This window comes from Phaethon lepturus, unplaced genomic scaffold, assembly GCF_000687285.1.
Source record: "Phaethon lepturus isolate BGI_N335 unplaced genomic scaffold, ASM68728v1 scaffold56554, whole genome shotgun sequence".
NCBI classification, from domain to species: domain Eukaryota; kingdom Metazoa; phylum Chordata; class Aves; order Phaethontiformes; family Phaethontidae; genus Phaethon; species Phaethon lepturus.
Window position 1 is genome coordinate 1 of NW_010533659.1, and position 17,754 is coordinate 17,754.

Here is a 17,754-nt window from a genome sequence, read left to right on the forward strand (position 1 = left end):
ACTAGATGACCTTTAAAAGTCCCTTCAAACCAAAAGATTCTATGATTCTATGCTTCTGAAACTCTAACAAGTGTATGCTAAACTTGTGCTGATCTGATCTGAAGTCAAACAAATCATCTGAATGTCATGAAGGACAACATCCCAAATGGCATCCCAATTTCCTGTGCATATAGTCTGACAACCACCTACTTCAACAGAAAAGGACTGAAAAGCTTTCCCATTTTCCACGTATACTTAAGAACTTGTGTCTTCTGAGAAGGCTATGGAGGCAGGCAGATTTCCAGGTAATGCTAGAAAAGGACCGTATCCAGGCAAAGGACTGCAATGTGGATCAATGGCAACAGCAGTAGAGTAAGAGCAGAGTAGCCCCCTTGCTCAAGCCTGGGGCTAAAGGCTTTTTGGTTCCAGATCACTTGTTGAACATTGGTTGATATTGCCTGCCTGACTCTGCTTTCTTATACATTTATATAGATTTGATCTCTTGGGTCAAGAAGCTTCAGAATTTATCCCCAGATGAGATTTCTACACTATGTTGCTGCTAGATCTTCCAGGGAGCCAGCTAGCTGTTATCTAAGGTCCCTGAATGAACTGCACCAAGTAAAGCCCACAGGAAAAATAGCTGGAATAATACAAAATACAAATACTGTTCCATTCTAGTGTCAGTGCACAGCAATGAAGCTATATATTTCAAGGATTTACCTCAGCTCATTAAGTACGTCTTCAGATGTGCTGCCTTCAATAATGAAAACATCTTCCATGTCATCATTCAGCAAGTTGCAGGAGTAACCAATATTCATTGCCGTCTCTGGGAAAGACAAACGAGGAAGATGACACATCTTAGCAGCCCCAAACTCACACACTGTCTCTGTGGCCTTTTTACACACATCACTCAAAAGAGCTCTGAGCCTTTCAAAGTCAACAGTTTAAGAGAGCCAGGAGAGTCATCTTGATGGACATCACAGTAAATCTTCCCTAACTGAGCTTTACAAGGCCACAGAAAAAAGTAATTCTATCAAAACAAAAGGCCTAAAACACCCTTTGGCCAACATACTTGGAGCAACAAAATACATTTCATATTGATTCAAAAAAATCTTTTCAGGATATTTAACTTTTCCTCCCCTTATCTCCAGAAAAGCCCTGAACCATATTTCTATGAAATATGAAATTTTTTTTCAACATATTTGAAGAATATCAAGACATGTTGTTCAGAAAATTCTGAAAAAAGGTACTTTGGTATTTCATAAGCAAAAGTATTACATGTTTCATTTTTCTCAAAAAATCTCTGCTCATTTCTTGGATGAAATGATTTGCAAACATTTTTGGCCTCCCTGAAATATCATTGTTTCAGTGAAGTTTCCATTTCTCCAAAATAATTTATTGGAGTCTATTCACACTTCTCTCCAATTTAATGCTTTTTCCAAAAGCCTATGTTTCCTTCATTTCTATTCTGGATCATTAATGCCAGGACCACATTGAAACAGACCCAAAATCCACTTTAGCATTAAAGTTCCTGGAAAGTAGGACAAGATTTTTTCCACTTTCCTCGAAAACATCTAGTACAGAGGGTCAACTGTACTAAATTGACACCTTTTCACAGCATATGACAGGGGCTATAGGATGCTCATTGTCACATCTCTAATGGCAAAAGATACTGCCTCCACACTGCTTCCAGCCTCAGAACAGGAATTAAGAACAGGCACTAGCTACAGTTATCTGGTCTAATTCCAGATAACTGGAGATTTGCCTCACTGGCAATGAAGCAAGGCCCTGTAAGTTTGTCCTCTGTGCAGCTTTTCAAACGAGAAAGAATAAGAACATGGGTCTTAGCAGAACCATCCCATCGGTGGGAGAGAAGAGAAGCATCCAAAACTGTAGCCCCCATTACCTTGCTTGTCTCCAGTGAGAACCCATATCTTAATGTTGGCTTTGGCAAGAGTCTCAATTGTCTGTGGGACTCCATCTTGTAACTTGTCCTCAATCGCTGTGGCACCTAGCAGCTTAAGAGAAAATGGCAGGGAACTGGTAAGTTTTCCCATTGCTAGCAAAGGAGAAAGCATTAGATCTACAGGTAATTACTCAAGAAAACAGAAAGGAAATCTGGGAATAAGATTGTACTAATTTTCATTCTTCCTCGGCAAATTTAGTGTACAGAGTAGAGATCTGATCCTGCAAATGTTCTAGTCTCTGATACTCCAGGCTCAGCTGGATCACGAATATGCACGAAATTATTTGCCAACAGGTTTGCAGACCTAGGGGTCTATGTTCTTCCACATGTTCCCTTCACAGCAGGTAGAGCTGTCACTGAAGTACAAAGACAGCAGTGGATCTGTGTCCCCAAACCTCCATATGCATCCTCTATTATGGAGCTTGCTACCAGCAATATTGTACTGCAGCAGGCTGCTAAGCATCTTCTTGAGCCCACAACAGACCTGTCCTCACCCCTGCTTTACATTGTCACACAACTAAACCAAAGACTGCTCAGGACACACACCTTCATTATTTTAAAGTTATTGCTTTTTCTGCATTTTGGAGATACTTGGTGGATTTAATCTATTGTCAAATGGACTTGAAGGTTTCACTGCTAACTCAGGTTTAGACAGCATCTGCTACCACCTACCTCCTGCTGTTGGGAGACTAAATTCAGGGGTTGGCTTTGAGCCCAAGATCCCTTTTGGCTTCCTGGAATGTTCATCATTCATCAGCTATGAGTGTTATCAATGTAGATAACAGCTCTGAGGGAAGTTCTCTATAGGAAATTCTCAAGGCTGCACAATCCACTTTTTACACCAGTAGTCCCTGGTCCAGCTAGTGAGAGCTTAAAAGCTTGTAGCATGTAAAGCCACCTCCTGGGAGTACCTGTTCATCCTTGGCAGTCTGAGTCTGAGCTGGAAGCCCAAAGGTGGACATTGATGTCAAATGTGCCCAGGAACAGAGGACAAGGGCATGCATTCCCCACAGCCATTGTCTTTCTGTAGCTGCAGAAAAGCACAATAGTATTGTTGACAGTCCTTTGCCTGTCTGCCCATGACCTGCTGTCAGAGTGGCTGGAGGGACAGTTATGATGTCTTCTTGACTGTGGATCTTCCTTAAGTTTTATGTCAATCAATTATAAATAATATTTTTACTACTGCTTTCTGAATATAACCATGTTCCATCCCTTGTTGTCCTTATATCCTTATTCTCCCTAAGGATCCTTATATCAGGAGTCTGCCACACAGAGGGATCTCTGCTCTTGCCCGTCAGCCTGACTACGGTAATTTGCAGTCTTCTAGATGTCCACAAGACCCTTCTACTTCCTTGATGACTCTGGCTCTCGGACCCATTCTCTGTCACAAGCTAGGCTTTCCTACACATCCTCTGTCTCTCCCTGCAGCACATTTGGGAAGTCAAGTCACTCCTGTACAGACTACAGAGAGGGGTCTGGTGTAACAAGTGTTTTCTTCTGAGCCACGCTTCTTCCTGCTATGAGCCTGTGACCTCTTCTATACTCAGGCCATGAGCTTCGTAAACCTTTCCTGCAAAGCAGTTGGCTCCTTAACCTACTAACCCTTCATGTCTTTCCTTGCTTTGGACATGACCTGCACAGCATTTGCATGATGTATTCTCTTGACTGGAGGATTAGCATTTTCCCAGACCAGACCCAAAAGGGCAGTATGTTCTGCTCCATGGACTATGTAACTTCCAGAGGTCAGCAGCAACTTGGCTCACAGTTCTTGATGCCAGGCTCTGCTGGCATCCTGAGCATACAGCTAAGGGAAGGAGCAACAGTGTGGCTCCCAGGATTTCTGAGATTTCACTCACTGCTGCGAGTGAAAAAGCTGATTTGCTTCCCTTGAGATCCCACACATTCTTTTCATTCATTATTCATGGCTCTAAAACACAGGCAGACCCCCCAGAGCATTCAAAAATCTGTAACAATACTCATGGAGAAAAGAATGACTTGAAGATCACAGTTTAGCCTTATTTCAAATTGACACAAACACGTTCATGGACATCATCTCACCATGCTGCCTAGGGCTGCAAGAACAAAGAAGACACTCTCTGAAATGGAGGCACACGGGGCATTATTCACCGCCTGCCATTTCAAAGACAGGGAAATAAATAGAGCAGCCATTTGCACATACAAAGGATAGCTATGAAACATTTGTGTCCACGTCATCTCCCTCAGGCTCTGGTATGTCACTTCATCAGGAGAAAGCTACTCTGACACCTATATGAGTTAAAATAAAACCATTGCCCTGCACTGGTGGCTGACATCCCAGTTACGGGCTCCTGACGGAGGTGCCAGTGAAAACCCAGGATTGTCATATTCTTAACTGCTCCTGTCACGCAACCCACTGAGCTCTTTGCAGAGCAATGTTTGCTGAAGTCATACTGAGCTGTTTATTGACAAACCACCATCCTCGCTGCCTCCCCCAGAGCTTGGCCCAGATTCCCTGAAACACCAACCATTAGGTCTTTTTCAATCTCTTCATATAACTCCGACAATTTATCTTCCCGTCCTTCCAAGGCAGTGCTTGCTTCATGGTGACGCCTGATCCAGTCCTGAAAGTAGTCTTCATCCAAGTTTTTATATGCCACCACGAGTGTCCTCAGACCCTCACCAGCAAACTCCTGTGAGACAGTGGTGAGGCAGAATAGGTCAAAGAAGAACAGTCTGCTCACCTGGGCTTACAAAGGACTCTCGGAAAGCAAACAGCTATCTGCAAAAGCTTCTTGCCTAAAGTCTGCAGAGGAAAGGTGAAAACATCACACCTTAGACCACAAACTCTGGGGTACTTTTTAAAAACTAGTTCCAGACCACTTTACCATTGTCATCCATGGTCTTTACAAAGAACAAATTCAAAAGAGCTTTCCTACTTTCTGGCTCTGAAGCTTTACATTGACCAGGCAGTGATTTCCCAGACTTACATTTCTCAACATAAGATTCAGAACAGTGAGACCTAAATAAACACTGAACAAAGCCTTGAACTTTGGACGTGGGCTCAACATTTTTAGAGTATGAATGCCAGCTGAAATGCACAGCATAGGCAGAGTCAGTCGTGACATCTCAGCAAGGCCTTGTAAGTGTTCTTTCTGCAGTTGTATGATTGACAGTATGGATCTCAGTGTTGGGTGGATAAACAGAGATGTCTTCATGAAAACTGAGGTGTTCCCCCAGGCTTGAAGTAAAGGTGTGTCAGGAGCAAGGTGTGTCAGGAGCAAGACACATCCTCAGCCAGTCTCTGCTCTGTCGTCTCTGATGCCTTTTCCTTGCTCCCCAGTCAACGTATGATCTGGAAGAATGGGAGGTGAGCAGGTCCCAGGATCTGCTCAGTCCTTTCTGACTGAGACCTCTCAGATTGCGATCACTACATATCTAAATTGTATTCAAGAAGGTAAACAGCTCTGTGGCCCTTTACTGATCACCTGAGTTGCTCTAATCCAAGGCATACTTGAATAAATTGGGTGCATGTATTGTACAGTAACAGCAGACTTAGATGGAATGTAATTGCTAAAACACAGATGCATTGTGCCATTTCACATTTTCACGTGTTTTACCTATCCTGCCTGGCTTCCAGCTCCTACTCCAGAGGAATACAGGTCTTCTGAATGTCCTGCACTGTATTTGCCATCCCCATCCATATGTCCTGGATATCCCAGAGCAGTTCAAATGGCACCCAGTGCCCACGTTTAGGCAACTGATTTGAGACCTAAGGTTTTATGAATTTATTTTCCTCCCCATTCCCCATGGAAAAAAAACCCAAACAAACAAAAAACTAATGCTTAGGTGCTGCTTCTGAAATCTGTTTTTTGTCTCAACACAAAGTATGTTTCCATACTTAGAGAAAAGGAAACCATCAAATGCAGAGATATTGTGCAGAAGGAAATACTTACATTCAGGTGTTCTGTGGTCTCCTCTTTGAGAGAGTCGCAAGATGAATGAAGCAGTTCATAAAGAATGGTGTCAGCTCCCTTGCAGTACAAAGTCAAGTCACCTTCTGGACTCCGCACTACAAGGAAGACGAAAAGGAATACTACAAATCCCAGACTGAGGCTCCTGGGATTCACAGAACTTGCATCAAAACACAGAAAGATTTTCAGAGGTGTCCAAACTCCGCCAAGTGTTGGCAACCTCCCAGGAACCAAGAGAAGTTTTGCTTAGAACAGGAGATAATGCAACTGCTCTCCACTTTAGCAGTAGCAGCACAGGCAACTGTACCCAGATTGCATTGGTCTGAGCAGATGCTCTATTAGACTACATGGTTCCTACAGGAAACACTTCAGGCAGGACATCTGCATTCAAAAGTCAAGAATAATTTGTTCTTAGGTAACTGGTCCTGATGCTTCTATTGCTCCTACCAGTAAAGGTATTACCACTCTCTTGCTACAGTTATGATATTCCAATTCCTGAAGTATCTGAGGATAATGGTGGGTTAATAAAGGCTACACAGGATTTCTTGAATCATTTCTCCATTTTCCTTTCAGGAAAGTGGTCTTCTCTACTGAATCTTGCCTTCTCTTTTCCCACTTTCTCAGACTGCATTGGTAATTTTGAAGCTGATTAGAAGGAAGGCTTTCCTGCACTGTCATGAGGGAGGTAAGATAAGTATAAAGCTTAGTGTCTTCAGGAGGCTGCTCCATTATTGTGGTCCAGATGTTAGGATGTTCTCCCACCAGCCCAGTTTAAGTATTGATCTAGCACTGCTGCTGTGTAACTGAAAAGTCAAGGCAGCCCATCTCAAGCACTCAGAAGTAAATGTTATTCAGAAAGCACTGCAAAGGAGGTCTCCTAGGAAAAGGCATCACAGCAGAATAAGGGCTAACTTGAGAGCCTAAAAAGTCAGGAAGAAAAGAAGGGAGCAAAGGGAACTTACCAATAACAGACATTCGCTTGCGAACATTGTTGAAATCTAGAATAGCCAGGAGTTTGTAGATTTTTGTTTCTCCCATTTCCACGACAGTGATGGTCTCTGGTGTGCGAGCCCGGAACACAAATCCAAAGTTTCTGGCAGCAGTGACGAGGGCTCCCTCATCAGGAGATTGTGCCTGATACACCAAGTTACCTACCATGCAAGAAAAAAAAAAGTAATGCGGCTTCTGCCTTGTTTTGGAGGCTAAACAAATACAAAATCCAAGACATGGTATAGCAGTCAATCCTTTGCTTTTCTGTCTATCCCCAGAGGTGCAGCCCTAAAAAACACCTTACGTCTACACATCTCCATCAAGTCCCATCAATCCATCCACCAGGCCAGTGCAAGGGGCCACCTAGACTCTTTTGGGGTCATTTGTTACTCTCTTTGGAGTCCAACAGATCTTACTGAGAGGACTACTTCCTTAGGTTTAACCCCTTCTAGTTACATCTGCATATATTTTTCTCATCAGCATTTTCACCTTATAAGCGTCAGTTAACGGTTCTAGCCTTTAAAGCAAATTTTTCACCCTGTCTGGGATTTGGGGAGACTGATCCAGTACCTGTGGGAACACTGGGTGAGTGGAGCTAATGACTGTCCTGTGGATAAGGTGCTCTATGCTCTTTGCTTTATGGGACTTGGTGCAGAGTAGAGAAAGAATGGGGCAAGCCACCTGCCACCTCAGGGAAGCTGTGGCACCTGCAACTTCTGCACTCTGGGGATGTGGTGTTTGCAGTAGTGTCAGCTCCACCACAGGAACACACAGGGAGTGGAGACCCTTTTCTCTTCCTATGTGTCATCTCCAAAGACACTGATTTATGTGTATCCGTATACTACAGAAAATCACCAGGGAGCCAAAAGGACCAATAACAGTTTCTGTGGAGAGAAGACATACTGTGGTGCAGGATGAACATAACCACTTAGTTTGGTGTCTTCAACAGTCCTCACCTTCTTTCTTCTCTTCTGGCATCACTGTGTGACAAAGTGAGAGCAGCCGGAAGAACCTGTGTGTCGGGACATCACTCAGCTTCACAGCTTCAACCAGGCTGTGGTCATAGAAGGCAAACTTTGGGTCAGCTAACTGGTTGTATGAGAAGTCAACCTTCTCCGTGTTCTGCAAAAATATGGTTCAGTGTTATTTGTGGAGTTCTCACATACTCCCATCATAGCCCCCACCTCTTCCTTACATTTACAAAGGGCTTTCTCCTGCAGGGCTGTTCATGACAGAGAATGATGAATCTAAGTAAGTGGGAGGTCATGAAAACTACTGAGTCACAGGAGAGGACAGGCACTTGAGGTGCCTTTCAAAGCAGCACTTGGGCTGACAACCTTATTAGCTAAAGATCCCTCTCTGTATGACAGTGAATGCTCCTATAGGAACCCTGCCAAAGGATTTCTATAGAAAAGAAATGCCTGCCTTCGACACATGCCTACTTGGTGGCATCATGCTCCCAATTTCAATGGCTGCCTGTGATAGGGGAATATGGAAACTCAATTTAAAACATTTCAAAAGGCTGTGTTGTCCACCTTATTCTCCCAAAGCAAGAAAAAATTGTGATATGGAAAAAGATGACAGGCAACTGATGTAAAGGTTCAAGTCCACAGGCACTGCCCATTTTGTCTAAAAACAAAGAGCTCCAAGCAGAGGGGAACAGAGTGGAGAAATGGCCAGAAGCTCAGAGTGTGATGTGTCATGGAAGAATGCACACTGCTGAGCCTGCCCGAGATGATTCTGACTCCCACCCTATCCCCGATGAGCTCAGAGTTTCCAGGATGGGAGTCATCCTCTTGACCTCTGCAAACTGACATTTAGCACTTACCACAAGAGCACAGGCCCACTCCACACGCACACGCATCTGCACAGCAAAGTCTAGGCACTGCAACACCATGGATGTGTGGGCAGCAGCCTGTTGACCTGCAGGACTCTGCTCTGGCAAGTATCATGGGCAAGAGGAAGTGCCAGGCAGCCAGTTGACAGGGGACCAGCATGTCTCCCCAAGCAAGTCAGCCCTTTGCATTTTGATGCCTGAGTGAGGGCAGTCTGGAGGCACAGCACTCGGCACAAATAGCCAATTTCAGTGAGTAATTTAAGTTTTAAATGGCCTGGAAATGAATCATTGGAACGAGGAGTGGGTTTTTCATCATCATCTTGCCATTTGTTGCTTGGATTACTGCATGCAGTTTTCAGACATTTTAGGCAGTGAAATCCAAGACATGTGGGTTTATGTCAGCAAGCAGAGGCTAGACAGAAATGGAGAAATCACCCATTTTCATACTTTCCAATGTCCAGACATTAGGGGAATTTGACAGTGACCTTGTTATCAATATGAACTGAACTCACTGATTCCCTGCCAAATTAATTAACTGCCAAAGATAATAAAATTCGCCAGTGTCCAAGTTTCCAACAAATATCAAAGGCCAAGTATTCAAGAGGAGCTGTGCATGCACTAGGATGTCATGTGAAGCTGAGGGAACAGGGAGCACTCAGGCTACCTGACCTGCAGGTTTAAACCAGGCTTTCTGGAAGGGAATGCAACTCTGTCGATCCTCTGAGATCTGCAAGAGCACACATCCTTGTTGTCAGGGTCAACAGTGGGTTATGTCCACTAGCACCTACACAGGCAGGCTCACAGAAAGCACAGATCCTGCTAGCACTTGAGCACTTACCTCATTTATTTCTATTCTTTGCCCAGACATATCATACACATCACCTGCAAGCAAGAGAGACTGATGTTATAGCCACAAACTCCAGATAAGTGCAGTCTCTGAGTTTCTCTACCACAAAAATTGGTTAAAGTGTTTTGGAGATAGTATCTAGATTTTGTTGAAAAAAGTTTCAGTAAGCACAAATATCTTGACATGGGTACTGGAGACTGATGAGTCATATCAACCAGTTCCTAGGTTAATCCATGACAAAATCCAGAGACTGACAGATACTTGAGACACAAAGCAGTTAACATAAAAATGACTGATATTTGGGCAAAGAAGACTTGGCTCAAGCTGAACCCAGAAAGGACATAGTGCTGGGTAGGAAACAAAAGTGCTTTCAGGTCGTGACTTTTCTTGTACCTTCCCTTTGGGTTGTGAGACAAAATCCAACTCCTGGATCACATTGGGTTTGCAACAGTCCCTGGACAACCACAGAGAAGCAGTCGTCAAAGCCCATTCTTCCCATGCCTAGGTAGCAAAGCTTCTCCATTCATTTTCCCTGATCTAATAATCTAGTCAGAGAAATGAAAGGCATCTCATCTCCAGGAAACACTTTTGAAACTTCTTCTGCCTGAAGAAAACTTTCACATGGAGGGTCTGCACTGTGCCCACCCCAGCCAGATCCAACACTTCATTGAAATAAGATTGAAATATATGAATGATAGATCCATACCTGCACTAGCAACCTCAACTGTGATCAAAGTCAGTATAGGTATTGGTAGTCCCTCACAAAAGAAGAAACTCAGAAGCCATGTCTCCTGAGAACTGCACATCAGTTGATGCCTTGGGAACTGTAACTGAGAGGCTTTTAGACACTTCTTTCCCAATGGGAAGCCTAAGTCTCTGGAGTACCTTCCCTGGCAGCAGAACTAACTCATCCTTTCTGGCATGGCTTTCCCAAATGCCCCTGAGCAGCAAATCCAAAGGATTGTATCTCTAGGAAGAAGCTAAGCATTTAGAAAACTATAGGCAATAGATTTGCATATTTCCCATTCATTTTTTGAACCCACATCCTATATCTATATTAGTGGTGACATCCACTTTGGAAAAGTCAACTAAGGACACACGAATGAACAGACTGAATATTTTTCAAACTGTGTAGCAGCACTAATGTTGGCTAGCATAGTAGCACTGTTTGAGGTATGGTGGTCTCCAAATATACACAAAACAAGACTTACAAGAAGAAATAACTTCTTTTATTAAGCCAGCTGATAGCACTGTGAAAAAGGCAAGCTTTCTGGCACACTAGTCCATCACCAGGTTTGACACAGGTGAAACAAGCATCAGTCTATGAATAAGTGGTGACTAATTTCTATGGGGTAATCTAATGGTGTTAATCAATTAGTCAGTTTGCGAATTGTTAGCACCTCTTGAGCAGTGTGAAGAAAACTGCCTAGGGCCATAGAGTGAAGGAGCCTTTTAAGTCAATGACTGTTAGTATCTAAGACAGCTAAAAACTTTTGTTTCCCATTTTTTCCAAATCCTTAAAAACTTTTCTCGCTTCTGGTAGGTGAAGTATGCCAGACCTAAAGACAAATGACAACGCCATTGACTATGTGCTGACCAAAGTTTCAGCTAGCTGAACAGGATGTGGAAAACCGTTGCTCATGACATAAGAAATTGCTGAATGTGAGGGATAACAGTGTGAGAAGCTGACAAAATTTGCAAATAACACCATGAGGGATGGCTGATTTTACAAGTGGGAAGTTAGTTAGGAAGAGGGAGTTGGTTATGTGAGTTATGTGTTATGTTTTGCAGGGCTAGCAATACCTGGGTAACCATGTCAATAATACCATAAAAGGCTGAGATTACCTAGGTAGTGATATAAGAAGAAAACAAATTCGAGTACAGATGTAGTAAAACTGGGACCAATGAGGAAAGAGTAATAAGGTGCAGGTTCTTTAGCTGGGATGACACTGGGGCAGAAAAAGGGAGGTAAAAGGTGAAACAAGGGACAGGAAAACTATATTAAGATACACAAATTATGTAATCAGGGCTGTCCATGCACTTGATCACTGCAGCTTCTTACAAGACATTCTGGATATCACATTTCGTCTCTGTGAACCAAGAGGCACATGATGGAATAAAATGCAGAGAATAAGACAAATAGATAACATACCATAGGATTTGCCATTGATGGAGCACTTGTTGAAACACATGATGTTCTGAGTGAGAGTGCCTGTTTTGTCTGAGAAGATGTACTTGATCTGTCCCAGCTCTTCATTGAGTGTAGTGGTACGGGCCTGAGCTGGTGTGTCATTCAATGGATAATACATTTTACGGTCCCAGTCAATGTAGAAACTGTTACCCAAGCGTATAATCTCTACACTGGTGAAACAGAAAGAGGAGGTGGTGGAATATTCATTAGTTTAAGGGACAAGATCTTTATCTTCAGCACCACCGTTAGCAATTGCAATTAGAAGACAACTTTGAAGGTAATGACAGGATGTACTCATCAGGTTGTCCTCAAATGGCAGTTAGCAAGCAATGCTGAAGCAAGTCCCACTGAAATAATCTGTGAGGCTGTAAATTCCTTTCCTTTATTTATAAAGTAACATCTTATAAATGTATTTGAAAAGTTTCATAAGTTTTCAGACTGAAAAGTGAGGCAGGAGCAGTGGGTTTCACTTGGTGCAGTTTTGGGAGTAGTGCTCAAATGGGGAAGATTTGCAGCAGGTCTCTGGGCTGGGCTGAGCCTGGTGCAAGCAGATGAGCACAGCCATTGCTGAAACAACCCAGAGCTCTACAACCAGAGTCACTGTGTAACTCAATACAACCAAGGAGCCATATCAGCTCACAGATGACATGAATTTCTACCTTGCTGCTGGTGTGACATACTGGACAGGAATGGGATTCATTCTTTCTATTGACTAACGCAAAAGAGAGTCTCAGTAGCAAAGCTGCCTGAAGAGTTAGGTGCAATGATAAACTATACAGGCATACTCAGTCTACACTCTAACCTCAAGGCCTTGAGAGCATCACAGATACATTGCCTACTCTTTGCCCCTGCAATACTCTTTACTATCTGCAATAATATATTATTATATATATAAGCACTATGTTCTCTGGGAAGTGGCGACATTCACTCTGCTCATACTTCTCCAGGTACTCTGGGTCCTCAACCTGATTTCACCTACTCACTTGGCAAGCCATTACTCACATGAGCCCTACAGCCATCTCAAAGAACATGCCATTCACTTTGGTGGGCAGTGGAAGTGGGAGAGAGTAACGCTAACTATAGCAGGCTTCCAGCCTTACTCCTATAGCATCCTACACCTCCCGTTTCACTGCAAAATCATCCTCTTCTCTTCCAGAGCTCACTGCTGTCCCTACTCCAACCCTGACAAAGATGTCCAAAGGCAGCAGAAAGAAGAAAAGCATTGCTGTGGTTGTGTGTGATCATCCACAATGGGGTTGCATTTTCCATCTAGGAAAAATGCTGCTCCCAGCTAAGGCAAAAGCTAAACTCTCCTAAGATGAAACATGAAAGGAGGTTCTGGCACGTACCTGACATAGAGTGAAATTGGCACCACTGTGTTTAGAATGATCACGTATGACCAGAACATGAGGAAGCCGGAGTAGGAGGCAGAGTTGACGCCTTCTGCCCAGGGCAGATACACCTGGAAGTAGTAGCCCTTATCATACTCCCAGATGCCATTGCCAATCGCTAGGATAAGACACATCAGTGCTAAAAATGCAAAGATCTGGAAAAAAAAAATATTGCATTTTAGAAACAAGTAATTTATGATGTACAGGTTAATCAGAAGACCCTAATGAAATTTGGTTGCATGGCCTGAATCACAGGAAAAGGTTTCTAGGGGTGAAGGAGAAAAAACAGAAAAGTTATGACACTTTTACCTCAAGGACAAAATTATACAGTGCAGAGTCTGGCAATTTAGAATCACAAGACCTCAAAGGTAGGGATTTAAGTCCCAAGCAGAGACCTAAGCCAGGGTGTTCATGGGCAGCTGGCTGCAGAACATCAAATCTCATTAGAGGTGAACTAAGCTGTGGGTCCTCAAACACCTGGCTTCACACTTGCCAATACAAACTGCCTGGAGGACTTCACCTGGACATTTCTGTATATATCATAGTTTTCCTCATCATTTTTTTAAAAACTACCGAAGATAATTTGTAACACAGAAAATCCAGCACTGTGCAGGTTGGAGTTCAGCACTGGCTATCATTCTGATGGTTAAAGGAGAGTTAATCACTGACTCAGGACTAATGGTTGCCTTGGTACCTGCCATCACAATCTGATTACATTTCCTTCGAGCAAACAGAAAGCAACACTAACCAGTGATGTGTATCCTTAGACTTTAGAGAAGCCTGTTTCCTGAAGCCTAAAGCAACAAGGAGAACAGCAACAGGGAAGAGAATTTCAAAGTGGGACACTAGTGAAAACTGAGACTTCCTCAGGAACACCATTTAATGGACTTGAAAGCATTACACAGGCCATAAACCTTTTTTTAATTAAAAGAAGACAAGAACATAGCAATAAAATTATTTGGAAAAGAATACAAAAAGAAGGGGAAGAAGGGAAGTTAGCAGAAATTAATATAAACAGCAAGGAATTGTAGAACTATGAATATCTAATAATCAGATAAAATATCAAGAAAAAAAACCACTAAACTCAGAAACAGGTGTGGAAAAAGCAGACATGTTCAACAGACAGTCCTGCAAGAATAAAGGCAGAAGGAAGCAGAAGGAATTCTCTATGCACATGATGTTGCAGATGGAAACGACAGGTTACATTCTGTGACAAGGAGAACTATGTGGCTCTATCTCTTAATAAAAAGCATTTTCAGTGGTGTGGGTCCAGATAATTTAAAGATGAAAACTTAGAGGCACTAGCTTAGAAATTCTCTTAACCAGTATGGTTAATTTTTAACAATGCTTTGAAAATTGGGAAGCTCCATCATCCTGAAAATTTGCTAGTGTAATACCAATATTTGAAAGGTAGAAATGGAGATTGTGGGAAAGATAAACTGAAGTTTGCTTGATATCCTTCCTGGACAAATGATAATAAAAACAGTTCTGCTGATATAGACTTCTCCAAATATTTGACTTAAAACAACCAAAATCTTAATAAAAATGTGAAGATATGGAATCAACAGGCTGCACAAAAGAGCAATTAAAAATAATCTTTTGCAAGTATAATCATTATGGAGGAAATATCAGTAAGTTGGGCCATTACTGGGCCACCCAGTAACAATCGCGTTAAAACAGTAATCAACCTTCTTAATAATTGAGGTACAAACACAGAAACATTGCTGGTAAAGCTGATACTTGTATTGCTGAGGTCATCTATGAGAGGAAGAAGGATACTTTTATGGAATGATTTGAATCACTTGGTGAAAAGTTCATGTCCGACCAACTTGAGTTTTAATACCAAGAAGCTGCTAAAAGGGGACTGCAGTAAGTAAAGGTACTGGGCTGAGTTTCAGGGGACACATTTATTTCCCACATCAATAGTAGCTTTTCTATTTAATTGTTGGAGGCCCAATAAATTACTGCACTTGTGAAATGGAGACAATACTGCTTGCTGGTAAGGAATATGTTGCAGTGTTTTTAAACCTCTGTGACCAGCAGGAAAAACAAACTTCATTTTATGCTGTTGTAATCATCAGGACTTAAGGAGGCATGACCCAGGGACAGGTAATGTCCTTTATTAAGCCAATAGACATAGATGGAAAAAATAGACAAGTCTGCCTATTTTTATAGATATTTCTGTTGGTCAAGCAAAAGATACTACTTCTCTCTGCAGACCTTGTCTGTTGTAAAAGAAATTAATTAGAAGAGCCAGCGGGCTCTTCTATCTTATCAACGTACACTGAATGATTTCTCGCTGCCCCACAGGATGAAAACTATCAGTTTGTACAATATCACAGTCCATGTAGGAAATTCAATGTGTGATTCAGCAACAGAAATACACATGGGGCAAGACAGCAGCTGAACTTTCCCATATCACAGCAGTTCTTGTCTACGACTGCACTTGCTTTATGTATATTTTGCTTTACGTGCATTTTGCATGTCAACACTCTCATCCCTAACAGCTCAACTTGTGTGCAATACTCATGCTTACACAGCGTTCACTAACATGCTGTTTGCTTTTAGACAAATGCAAAAGACCGAGCTGTTAACAGTGGCCCCGGAGATTAATTTCTGTGCAGAGAAACAACTGTGTGCAGGGTGTTGTAATCATAACCACAGCTCTGCAAGAGAAGGACGAGAAAAAACCCGATTGTAGGCTTGTGCATGCTCATGGGGCTTCCCAGCATGAGCATCCTGCTTCCCTGGGTCCTGCCCATGCAGGTCCTCTGTGCGACTGAGTAGGCTTTTTATAAAGAGGAGGTGACTTTTGACAAACATTTCCTGTTGGACTGTGAATTAAAACTGTCTCAGTTTCTTTATTGGCACTTTGAGTTCTCTTCTAGGATTTGAAGCAGTAAGCTGTTTAAGAGATGAAGGTGACAGCCCTATTTCTCTGAAAACATGCTTCCCCAAAGCTGCTAAAAAGCACGTTTTGGAGGAAAAAGCATTCCTGGAGCTGGTGGGTGTGTCCCTAGTGGAGGAACATTCACTTCTCTCAGAACCCCGAGAAACACTCCCAAATGTGAAAAAACAGCTATGGTTGCCATCTGGAAAGTTCCACTCCTGATTAACCCTTGTTAGGACACACCAGGGCGACATTTAACCAGGACTGCGTTGGCGAGACCTGCTTAAACACTGCTTTGTGCCTGGAAGTTTTATGGACAATTAAACACAAAATAGCTTTGCGAGTGTTAACATGGAACAAGTTTCATCACACTTAAAATGAGCTATTTATAGCAAGCTGAGGCTGCTTTGTATTTCCAAACTCAAAAGCACAATATAATGCCTCTTTTTATGACCATGCTTTGTAACCTTTGGCTGCCCAGTGAGCTGGAAGGACCAGATGTCACATCCCCTCGGGTGTGCAAAGAGCCTGGTGCTTAGGGTAGGACACAGCTTACTTAGACATCAAAATGTTAGGTGCCTTAAAAATGTGTGAATGAGAAAAACACACCCTTGGCTCCACCAGCGCCCAAGAACCCAGGCAGAGTCTGATGCAATCAACTGCAACTTGCTCAGCTGCTTAAAGCAGAGCCAGGAGGTAAAATCATCTTGTTTGTGTTCATGAAGAGAAGCCAAACAGACTGAAAGCTCTGGGTGGGACCTTTGACTTGTGAAAGGAGATTTGGCAAACCTTAATTGAATGCTAAATTCCAAGTTCCCTATTCACTTTTTCTCTGCTCCGTTTCTGTGCCCTGTGGATCCCTCACAGCCTCTCATCCTTTCCAGCTAGAGCATGGCAGAACACCTAAGAAAATGTGATGTTTTTCAAATGTTTGCAAAATTTTGAATGTAAAAGGCCCAAACCTTGCTTGATTTTGCTGTCCCCTTATGTGTGAGCCAAGAAAACACTGAGGAAAACAAGCCGATGATGGTAATCAGGATCTTCACTTGATGGAGACTGGTGTAAGGTTACTAAAGTCAAGGGCATGTCCTTACTGTACATGGAGCAAGGACTCAAGAGGGCTTGAAGATGACCCTGGAGTGTCTCTCTGTGCTGTGGCAGTGCTTTACAGCAAATACACACATGCAGATGCTCAGAACACTGCTTCACAGCTCTGGGAGTCAGGTTAGCCGCTGCTGCTATGGTACTATTTCAGTCTCACAGAGGCACAACCTGCTCTGTAACACCTCCCAACCCTGAGCCCAGCTAAAGAGCTTTTGGGATCCTGAAGAAAAAGCAGGAGGACAGGGGCCGGGGAGAAGTGGTAAGGTTGGAGAGTGGGGCAGGCTTGGAGAGGTCTGTGCTGTAAGACACAGCGCTGAAGGGGCACGAAGTCACGCAGGGCAGCGAGACCTCAGGGCAGCCTTGCTGTGATGGCCAGGCTTGCTTTTGGATGCCTTCTGCAGGGCTTGCTCCAGCGCCTGGCTTGCTCCAGCCTGGCCCTCAGTTTGGGCTGGAGAGCAGGGCAGGAGGGAAGAAGAGGGAACAGTGGGCACAGGAGTGTCCAGAGCTTCCCAGTGTCATAAACTGAAGCTGGTGCAGCATGCATGAAAAAGCATGAAAAGCTTGCATCCAAAGGAAAACAAAAGCCTGAAACTAAAGAGTTTTTTTCAA

General features: G+C 43.1%; 1 protein-coding gene across 1 annotated transcript in view; it reads right to left on the reverse strand.

Moving 5' to 3' along the window:
* Positions 1 to 699: 699 nt before the first annotated feature.
* LOC104614941 (phospholipid-transporting ATPase ID-like) overlaps positions 700 to 17,754 on the reverse strand; it is a gene marked incomplete at its 3' end in the record, with an annotated part of 59,638 nt that continues 42,583 nt past the window's right edge. Inside the window, exons 13-21 of the mRNA XM_010285245.1 lie at positions 13,110 to 13,306; positions 11,722 to 11,930; positions 9,561 to 9,604; positions 7,842 to 8,007; positions 6,858 to 7,046; positions 5,878 to 5,993; positions 4,450 to 4,614; positions 1,886 to 1,997; positions 700 to 805 (exon numbers count right to left, since the gene is read on the reverse strand). Of these exons, the coding sequence (XP_010283547.1) occupies positions 700 to 805; positions 1,886 to 1,997; positions 4,450 to 4,614; positions 5,878 to 5,993; positions 6,858 to 7,046; positions 7,842 to 8,007; positions 9,561 to 9,604; positions 11,722 to 11,930; positions 13,110 to 13,306 (1,304 nt within the window). The remainder of the gene's footprint in view (positions 806 to 1,885; positions 1,998 to 4,449; positions 4,615 to 5,877; positions 5,994 to 6,857; positions 7,047 to 7,841; positions 8,008 to 9,560; positions 9,605 to 11,721; positions 11,931 to 13,109; positions 13,307 to 17,754) is intronic.